At 36.6% G+C, this 10,534-nt stretch overlaps 1 protein-coding gene across 1 annotated transcript; it reads left to right on the top strand.

The window, feature by feature from the left end:
• Nucleotides 1–2,158: 2,158 nt before the first annotated feature.
• On the top strand, nucleotides 2,159–2,776 carry LOC116116609 (secreted RxLR effector protein 161-like). The gene is made up of 2 exons (XM_031402673.1): nucleotides 2,159–2,450; nucleotides 2,625–2,776. The coding sequence occupies exons 1-2, from the start codon at nucleotides 2,159–2,161 to the stop codon at nucleotides 2,774–2,776; spliced, it is 444 nt and encodes a 147-aa protein (XP_031258533.1).
• The last annotated feature ends 7,758 nt before the right edge of the window (nucleotides 2,777–10,534 follow it).

Raw genomic sequence — 10,534 nt, 5'->3', positions numbered from 1 at the left:
CAGAGTGATATTCAAACTTGTTTCTCTACAAGGGAGGATGATTCAACATGGCTATGGCATGCTCACTATGGTCATCTGAATTTCAGAGGTTTAAAGACACTTCATGATAGAAAGATGGTTGTTGGACTTCCTCAAATTAAATTCCCTAACAAAATTTGCGAAGAATGTGCGGTTGGCAAGCAACACCGAGAGTCTTTCCCAAAAGGAAAGGCATAGAGAGCTGGTAAACCACTGGAGTTGATCCATTCTGATATTTATGGACTGATCACTTCGGTATCTAATGGAAAAAAGAGATATTTTATTTCTTTTATTGATGACTTTAGCAGACAAACGTTGGTGTATTTTTAATAGGAAAAGTCAGAAGCTCTAGCAGCATTTAAAACATTTAAAGTCCTTGTTGAGAATGAAACAGGGTCAACAATTAAGATTCTTCAAAGTGATCAAGGTGGTGAATACAATTCAGAAGAATTTGTTAACTTTTGTGCCTTATATGGTATTAGGAAGCAGCTTACAACATCCTATACACTGCAAAGAATGGTGTGTCCAAAAGGAAGAATCATACCATTTTAAATATGGTTCGAAGCATGCTAGCCAATGAAAGAATTCCAAAGACTTTTTGGCTTGAAGCAGTTAATTGGAGTATTCATATTTTGAACAGAAGTCCTACATTTGCTGTCCAAACTCTGACACTGCTGAAGCTTGGAGTGGTCACAAACCTACTGTAGATCATTTTAGAATTTGTGGGTGTCTCGCTTATGCACATATTCCAGATCAGAAAGGAAAGAAGCTTGATGACAAGGGTGAAAGGTGTCTTTCTTGGTGTGAGTGAATCTTCCAAAGCTTACAAGTTATTTAATCCCATTACTAAGAAACTTGTTATTAGTCATGATGTTATTTTTTATAAAATAAAGTTGTGGAATTGGACTAATAACAATTTGGAGCAGCAACCCAATCATATTTTTGTAAGTTTTGATGAAGAAGAAAGCAGCTTAAATCTGGACATCTATAATAATCAACAGTTCGTCCTGAAGTTACATCTGAAATTTTAGCAGTTCCTCCTGAAATTACATCTGAAATTTCATCAAGGAAAGTCCAGCCATCAAGCTTGTCAAGTCCAAGGAGGAGAACAACTTGGATGATGGATCTATGTAAGTGGAGATGAATTATTTGATGAAGATACAATTGCTCATTTTGCTCTATTTGCGGAGAGTGATCCTATAGCATTTCACGATGCTATCAAAGAAGTAAAGTGGCAAAAGACTATGGACGAAGAGATTAATGCAATTGGAAGAAATCAGACTTGGGAGTTAATGAATCTTCCAAAGGGGCAAAAAGTGATCAGTTTCAAATGGGTCTACAAGACCAAATTAAATGAGAAGGGTGCAGTGGAGAAACATAAAGGACGTCTAGTGGCAAAAGGCTATAAGCAAGAATTCGGGGTTGATTACAAAGAAGTGTTTGCTCCGGTTGTAAGGCATGACACCATTCGGCTGGTTCTTTCTGTTGTGGCACGAAACTCATGGCCTATTTTTCAATTGGACGTGAAGTCAGCTTTTCTACATGGTGACTTACATGAGCATGTGTATGTTGAGCAACCTCTAGGTTATGTCAAAAAAGGAAATGAGAACAAGGTATACAAATTGAAAAAGGTGTTATATGGACTGAAACAAACGCCCAGAGCTTGGTACAGTTGCATAGTTTTATTTTCTGAGAGAAGGCTTTCAAAAATGTCTTTATGAGCATACTTTTTTTCGTAAAAACTGGAAATGGAGGGAAGATACTTCTAGTGTGCTTGTATGTGGATGATCTGATCTTTACAGGTAATGATCAGGACATGAATTCTGATTTTAAGAGATCAATGATGACAGAATTTGACATGATGGGATTAATGCACTATTGTTTTGGCATTGAAGTAATTCAATCACCTAGTGGCATGTTTATCACACAGAAGAAATATGTTGAAGAAATTCTGGATAGATTTCAGATAAAAGATTGCAACTTAGTTAACACCCCAACAGATCCTGGTGTGAAGCTCAAGAAGAATTCTGAAGGAAAGAAAGTGAATGCTACTCTCTATAAGTAGATTGGAGGGAGTTTGATGTATCTAACTACAACCAGGCTAGACATCATGCATGCAGTAAGTCTCATAAGCAGATATATGGAATGCCCAACGAAGCTTCATCTCTTTGCAGCAAAGAGAATTTTTCGATATTTGAAGGGAACAATTGATTTTGGCATGCTGTATAGAAAGAAAACAAGGTCAAGTATGTTTTTGGATTTATATGGCTTTACTGATAGTGACTATGCTGGTGATGTAGATGACAGAAAAAGCACATCTGGTTATGTGTTCACGATGGGGTCTGGAGCTATTTCATGGTCATCTAAAAAACAATCAATCATGACTTTGTCCACAACTGAAGCTAAATTCGTTGCTGCAACATTTTGTGCCTGTTAAGCAATTTGGCTAAGAAGATTACTTGAAGTATTGGGTTATGATCAAAAAAGGGCAACAACAGTTTATTGTGATAACATGTCTGCAATCAAACTCTCAAAAAATCATGTCTTTCATGGTTGAAGCAAGCATATAGATGTATGGTATCATTTTCTGCATGATCTCTACAAAGATGAGGTAATTGATGTGGTTTACTATAGAAGTGAAGACCAAATTGCAGATATTATGACAAAGCCTCTTAAGCCAGCAGTCTTTATGAAGCTTCGAAATTTGCTTGGAGTTTATTCAATGAAGGAAGTATGTGATGCACAAGTGCTGGAGTAGATATTTGTTTTCTAAACTGATCGATGTCTGAAGACATCCAGTTAAGGGAGGGTGTTAAAGGGTGCGTTTGGTTTGTTATTTTGGATAGGACTTTGGAAATAATATTGGGTAGTTGAGTAGGGTTATTATTACGAGAATAAGATTTGAATAATATGTGTTTGGTAGAGTATTTTGACCTTATTATTTGTGTTGAATATTTGATTGATATATTTTTTTAGAAATGATTTATTAATATAATATTTTGGTGCATTTTGTTAAAATAATGTATTATTATAACCTTAAAACTTATCAATTTGCATTTTAATAATATCAAACATTTTATTGGTAATTTCGTAACCAGTAAATATTAGAAAAAAAAAAAAACTCATATTAATTTCAAGTACTAATCCAACTATTTAAAAACACCACATTAATACATATATGACAAAGGTACTAATTATCAACCCTTACAATCGTTCTTACACGTATACTCCATTAACAACTACGACATGGTCATATGTGCTGCCCACAGTTCAGTCGTTATGTTATCCCATACAGTCGTCATGTTGTCTATAATACCTTGCTGCGATTGACTCGGTCTTTCTCTAATTCTGCCATCTTCTGAGCCGTTTTGGCGATCACAATATACTTGCTAATTACCCATATTTTCAGTATACCGTTCGAAGATAAGGTCCTCCATATTGTACATTCTGATAAAATTATGAAGTACACAACATGACATAACAATCTTCCCTTGTTTGTCCAACGGGTAATTGTTCATTCCATTCATAATACAGAACGGTCTTTTGAAAACACCAAAGGTTCTCTCGACAACATTACGGAGTGAAGCATGTCTGTAGTTAAACAACTCTTGTGGCCCCTTTCGGTTACGGCGGTGATCAGAAATATGGTAAGCCACTCACCTGTGAGGGGCGAGGAACCCCTCTCTATTTGGATAACCCGCATCAACCAAATAGTATTTCCCTATAATAAAATCAAACATGTTATTTGAATTCCAAGGCCTCAACAGTGGAGCAAATACGCTATAATACGTCAAGAAAATACTGTTACCTAGTGGAGGATGTGGGAATCCAGAATTAGGATCATCAAGAATTGAATTTAAAACTCTTGAATCATGCGCAGATCCTTCCCATCCAGTAACGACATAAGTGAACATCATCCTAAAGTCGCATACAGTCATTACATTTTGTGACAACGTTCCTTTGCGATTCCAGTACCTATCGCCAAATTCATATGGAACCGAAGCGTATACATGTGTGCCATCAATGGCTCCAATACAATCCTATCATCAAAATTGAATTTTAGTCATATTAACCGACTATCAACATTAATAACACAATGAACTTAACTATCCACTAATAGAAAACATAATGAAGAAGCACCTTAAAGAAAGGGTAATATTTTTGGCTAGTTGATATTTCCCATGGAACATCACTGAAGTTAGGTGGCCTGATAAACTTTGTCTTCAACTCACATATCGCCTCGCAAACTGCGCCAACATATCTAGAGATTGTCTCACCCGAATGTTGGAAATCCTCCATCATCGTTTTGATTGTCTCTTTTTACCAACGATTGTTAGAAATATCATAATTTGTTCTTCCAAACTCGTCCTCCTGGTTGGTTGCAATTTGCCTTGCTGTGCCAAAATGTAACATAAGTATGTAAAACAGTCTTTGTCCATGCGACACTTGTCAAAGATCCTGTCAGCATGACCATTGAGTACTTCCAATATGTACTCATGACCAATTAATATGGATGTATGTCGTAGTTGAAGCCCAGTTGTTTCTAACGCAGCAACACCACAGAGTGCAATGGTTATATCTGTCAGTATTTTTTCTTCCTCATCTTTACAAAATATTGCCAAATTCAGGCGACAATGGACAAGTGCTAGCCATCGAAGGTCTTGTGTTGACTATTAACTATTTCCTATTCTGCTTCACTTGTGGCCAACATTCTAATCGATGCATTGTAATTAACATTTTGTAAATAGTCCTCATACTCACCATTTTGTATATCCTCCAACCCATAGTAAGCATTTATGGTGGTTGGGTCGAATGCTACATCTACCCTCTAACTTGTGTCCTCCCATTTGTGTTGTCCAGAGCATTAGCATAAAATTCCATAACCATGGACTCCACAGGAGCCTCAAGCTTTTTGCAGAACTTTTCCCAACCCAAAGCTACTATTATGTCCCTTATCCCATGGAAATTAACCGTGACAAAATCCATCCCTAGTTCCTCAATAAACCCTCTCTTTCTCTTAGCTGCCTCCTCAAATCTTTCCTTGGCAGCACAAACCTCACATCTTCAACCTGTACCCTTTTGCCCTTATTCCTACTTCTTTCTCCCCCTTCTGTTTCCTTTCTCTTTGGAGTCATTCTCAACAATATAATACCACCAAATACCAAATGCAAACTTAATATTTTCAATCAAACTTCAAGCAAATCCAAGAAATATAATCCCACAACAATCTTCAACCTAAGTTCACCCAAATTTAACTTCAAACACTAAGATAAAATTCCCACAATCAGCCTATTCGACCAAACTTCACAAGCAATCACAAAAATTAGTTTCTTTTACGCAATAGAGCACTTACTTGTTGAGTATGAAGCCAATTGTCCCTTTGATGAAGAAAATGAACTCCAATTTGAAAGGCCCTAATTTTTAAGAACCCTAACATTGTAATTAATGATGAAATCCGAAGTCCTTAGTAATTCCTGCAAATTGTGACTTGGAAAAGATATTAGGTATAGATTGTTGAAAATGTGGAAGAAATTTGAATAAAAATGGAGAATGGATGAGAGATTTGAGAGAGTTTGAGAGAAAGAGAAGTTAGGTTTGATGAAAAATTGAATGATATTTGATTTTAAGTGAAAAAAATTTCAAAATCGTAGGTGGGCCGCGGTAAGAAACTTTTCATGCTGCAGCACCAATTTAATTTTTTTTGCCCAGGTTTGCCCTTCCAAACCAAGAACGCCATGCCGCGACGCTAGTTATTTCATGCTGCGACATGTGTTTAGCACTTTACAACCCAAGAGCAGTATGTCGCGGCGCCAACGCCAGCTTTTTCATGCCGCGGCATACACAAAACTTGGAAAATTCAAGTAAACCCAGAAGCAGCTCGCCGCGACGCCAGTTTTTTTATGCCGCAACATGCTCTAGAAAATATAAAGCATACCTAAAAACTATACGAACAAGACTCAATATAAACAAGAATTGAACAAAAATTAATATTACAATGCATCATCCACCCCCAACCTAAATTGGGCAATGTCCTAATTGCTTTATTAGTCCAAACAAAACTAAAAAGAAAAGCGAAAGCAAACTCGACATCAATGGGTTGCCTCCAATGTAGCGCTTGGTTTAACTTCCTCAGCCCGAAGTCGTCCTTTTCTTAACTGTCCATGTCCGTCGGCTAATAGAGAGGGATTTCATCCATTTTGTCCACGAATGGCTCATAGTATGGTTTTAAGCGATGACCATACATCTTCAATTCTTTCCCAGTCTTCATTGCACCATTAGGAAAAAAATTAGTAACCACAAAAGGATCAACCTAACAGGAACACAATTTACCTGAAAATAATTTAGGCATGAATGGAGTATAAGGACTTTTTGTCCAATTACAAATGCTTCAGTTGGATCATCTTATCGTGGAAAGCCTTGGTTTTATCCTTATAGAGATGTGAACTTTCATAAACCTCATTCCTTATCTCCTCTAGCTCATTCAATTGTAACTTCCGATGTTCTCCCTCTGGTGTCCAACTCCATATTCCACTATTTAATCTCCCAAAAAGCCTTGTGCTCTAACTCAACGGGAAGGTGACACAGTTCACCGTAAACCATTCAAAATGAAGACATGCCAATGGGTGTCTTGTAGGCTGTTCTATACGCCCATAGAGCATCATCAAGTCACAAACTTCAATCCTTCCGATTCGGGTTAACAGTCTTTTCTAAGATCGAGTTGATCTCTCGATTGGAGACTTCAACTTGTCTACTCGTTTGCAAATGATACGGTGTAGAGATCTTATGAGTAATATTATACTTCTTCAAGAGCGACCAAATCAACAGATGCAGAAGTGAGTCCTCCTATCATTAATAATAGCCTTTGGTGTTCTAAACCACATAAATATGTTAGATTTAACAAAATCTACAACCGCCTTAGAATCATTAGTCCGAGTGGTTTTTGCTTTCACCCATTTCGAAACATAATCCACGACGAGTAAGATATAGAAATAACCATGAGAAGAAGGAAATGAGGTGTCTCATGAAATCAATACCCCAAACATAGAATATTTCAACAAAGAGAATTGGGTTTTGAGGCATTTGATTTCTAAGGCCTAAGTTACCTGAACGTTGACAACGATCACATGCTTTACATAAGAGGTAACCATCCTTGAATAACGTAGGCCAATAAAAACAGCTCTTGAGAACTTTGACAGCTATCCATTTTGCTTCAAAGGTCCCCCACATGCATAACAATGAAAAAAAAAGTTAGAATCAAAATAAATTCATATTCTGGTACACGCTTTCTTATTAATTGGTCGGGGCAATGTTTCCAGAGATACGGATCATCCCATGCATATTGTTTGGTAATCTTCTTTAGTTTATCATTACTTGCACGAGAGGTGTCTTGCGAAATTCTTTTAGTAACCAAGTAGTTCACTATGTCCACATACCAAGGTCTCAAAGACATTATTGCAAGTAGTTGCTCATCTGAAAAATCTTCTTTTAAAGGAAGAACTTCCTCTTAACTTATTAATCTACTAAGATGATCCGTAACCACATTCTCACTTCCTCTCTTGTCTTTGATCTCAAGGTCGAACTCTTGTAGGAAAGGAATCCACCTTATGAGTCTTGGTTTAACATCCTTCTTCTTAAGCAACTACCTAAGAGCTACATGGTTGAAAAATTTAATGACTTTAGTGCCAATTAAGTATGATCTAAATTTCTCTAAAGCAAATATAACTGCCAAAAGTTCTTTCTCATTTGTAGAATAATTGAGTTGAGCATGACTCAGAGTCCTTGATGCATAACAGATGGCATGTGGCAATTTCCCAACTCTTTTTCCCAAAACAGCATCAACAACATAATCACTTGTATCATACATCAACTCGAATAGAAGACTCCAATCATGTGGCTGAATAATTAGGGTTGTGGCAAAGAGTTCTTTTAGCTTCTCAAACATTTTCATGCACTTGTCATTGAACTCAAATTCAACTTCTTTTTGTAACAACTGGCATAGGGGTCTCGCTATCTTCAAGAAATCTTTAATAAATTGTTGATAAAATCCTGCATGACCTAGAAAAGAATGGACCTCTCTCACACAAGTGGGAGGTGGTAAGTAGCACACAAGATCTATTTTGGTTTTATCAACCTCTATTCCCTTATACGATATCACATGTCCTAAAACTATTCCTTGATTTACCATAAAATGACATTTTTCCCAATTAAGCACAAGGTTAGTTTCAATACATTGTTTTAGAACTAAAGTGAGATTACTAAGGCAATTATCAAATGAATCTCCATATACACTAAAATCATCTGTGAATAATTATATAACGCTCTCTATATAATTAGAAAATTTACTTACCATACACCTTTGAAAGGTGGTAGGAACATTACAAAGATAGGTGAAGGTTCCGAAAGGCAAGTAAAGGTTGTCTTCTCCTGGTTTTCTAGAGCAATCAAAATTTGGTTATACCCTGAAAATCCATCAAGAAAACAATAGTGAGTATGGTCCGCTAAACGTTCAAGCATTTGATCAATGAATGGTAAAGGAAAATGGTCTTTGCAAGTTGTAGCATTAAGCTTCTAATAATCAATGCAAACTCGCCAAACTAGTTTGAACTTGGGTAGGGACTAGGTCATTCTCCTCATTCACCACAATGATTCTAGATTTCTTTGGAACCACTTGGACCAGACTAAGCCACTTGTTATCCGAAATTGGATGGATTACAGCAACGTACAATAGCTTTATGATCTTCTTCTTCACTATTGCCATCATTGGTGGATTCAATCTTCTTTGGGCTCCACTTGTTGGTTTTGATCCTTCCTCAAGTGATATGCGATCCATGCACATGGAAGGGCTAATTCCTTTCCTTACTACAATTAATGATGGATTCAATCTTCTTTGGGCTCCATTGGTTGGTTTTGATCCTTCCTCAAGTGGTATGCGGTCTATGCACATGGAAGGGCTAATTCTCTTAATATCGGCAATTGTCCAACCAATCACTATCTTGTATTCTCTCAACACACTAACAAGCTTTTGTTCTTGGATATCCAAAAGGTTGGCTGCTACAATCATGGGCAACATCTGTTCTTCTCCTAAATAAACATATTTAAGGTATTCTGGGAGGGGTTTAAACTCCAAGGTAAAGGCCTGCACAATGGAAGGTAAGAACTTCTCATTAGATACGAGAAGACAATCCTTTTGCTCAAAAATCCAAATACGTTTTCTCAAAAAGAAAAATCTAAATGCGAGGAAGAGAAAAAAATTACCCAAAAACACAAAAACCCTAGTAACAATATACAAAATTTAGACGAACCTAGAAGAGGATTTAAAGATATCTAGTGGACTTACACTAAAAGAAAACCTGAAGATTAAAGACTGAGAAGTGAGATCGTAGAAGTACTCGGTCAGCAGTAGCAGCGTGAACGAAATTTAAGTGTTAGGGCAAAACTATTAGTCTGTGGTGGGGTTTACGCAGCGAAAAAACAAAAATAAATCCCCACACAACAACATAGATGCCAAGGAACTTATACCGGATTTACGTTATTTGTATAAGTAAAAATCTGGAATTATACTTGTGTTTGGAGGCTCCTTCTTGAGATGCAGATCGCTCCCACTCCAAGCCAAGAGTGCACTTCCGGTATCCACACAAAGATAGGACAGGTGATCACCTTGCAGTCTCAAGTGCTAGCAAGAAAGCAAGGATCAAGGACGCTGAATTTTTCTTGGAAAGATTCTCTTCTCCACCTAGAGAGAAAACGTGAGAGAGATAGAGAAAGGGGTGGCTAGGGATTCTTTTATTTTGCCAAAAAAAAAAAAAAAGTTATCTCATTTAATTTTTAGTTGTACTTAAATAATGCACACTAAAAACCTAATCTACTATAGAATAGCAATCTACTTATTCCATATTAAGATTAGCAATATTCCAATACCAAACAAAGTACTTCAATTCAAATTTAAAATTAAATTTGAATTCCATATTATTAAATAAATAAATATATATATATATATATAAACTAAGTATTGAAATATACAATCTCACTAATTTAATTTTCATATGAAATTAAATATAGGCAACAACCTCTCAGCAAATTTAATTGCACTGTGAGATTACCTAAATGCCCTTTCATCTTAAAAGACGAAAATACCCTTTCATTATAAATGATGAAAATCCCCCTCACTTATCCATCCTTAATCTGTTTTCTATGTGTGTGACCCAAAGGCTCCTCATCATATCGCAGTGAGTCGTCTCGCGATTAACACCAATCAATCATCTCACTAAACACAAACCAAGATTGGCCTCTAGCAAGGCATCATGGCCATCCGATATATTCGGATTCAACAAAATAGTTACCTATCAACAATATGGTTACTATGCAATCCAATATTTTCATCATCCATTATCTCATCAAGGTCGAGGCATAGAAGTAGTGTCAACCTCAGATATCCTTGATATCTTGGTATTTGGTTATTAGACAAACGACCAAATTAGATTGGGTTGAGCTACAACTCAATCCCACTATGGCCATA

The sequence above is a fragment of the Pistacia vera genome, unplaced genomic scaffold (assembly GCF_008641045.1).
Source record: "Pistacia vera cultivar Batoury unplaced genomic scaffold, PisVer_v2 Contig78, whole genome shotgun sequence".
NCBI lineage: Eukaryota > Viridiplantae > Streptophyta > Magnoliopsida > Sapindales > Anacardiaceae > Pistacia > Pistacia vera.
The sequence above is the reverse complement of the archived record's forward strand: the minus strand, read 5'-3'. Positions and strand labels throughout refer to the sequence as shown.

Coding starts and splice junctions, on each gene's coding strand:
- LOC116116609 (XM_031402673.1), top strand. CDS start 2,159: ATGGAATGCCCAACGAAGCTTCATCTCTTTGCAGCAAAGAGAATTTTT. Junction 2,451..2,624: donor TGCTGCAACATTTTGTGCCT/GTTAAGCAATTT, acceptor ATCTCTACAAAG/ATGAGGTAATTGATGTGGTT.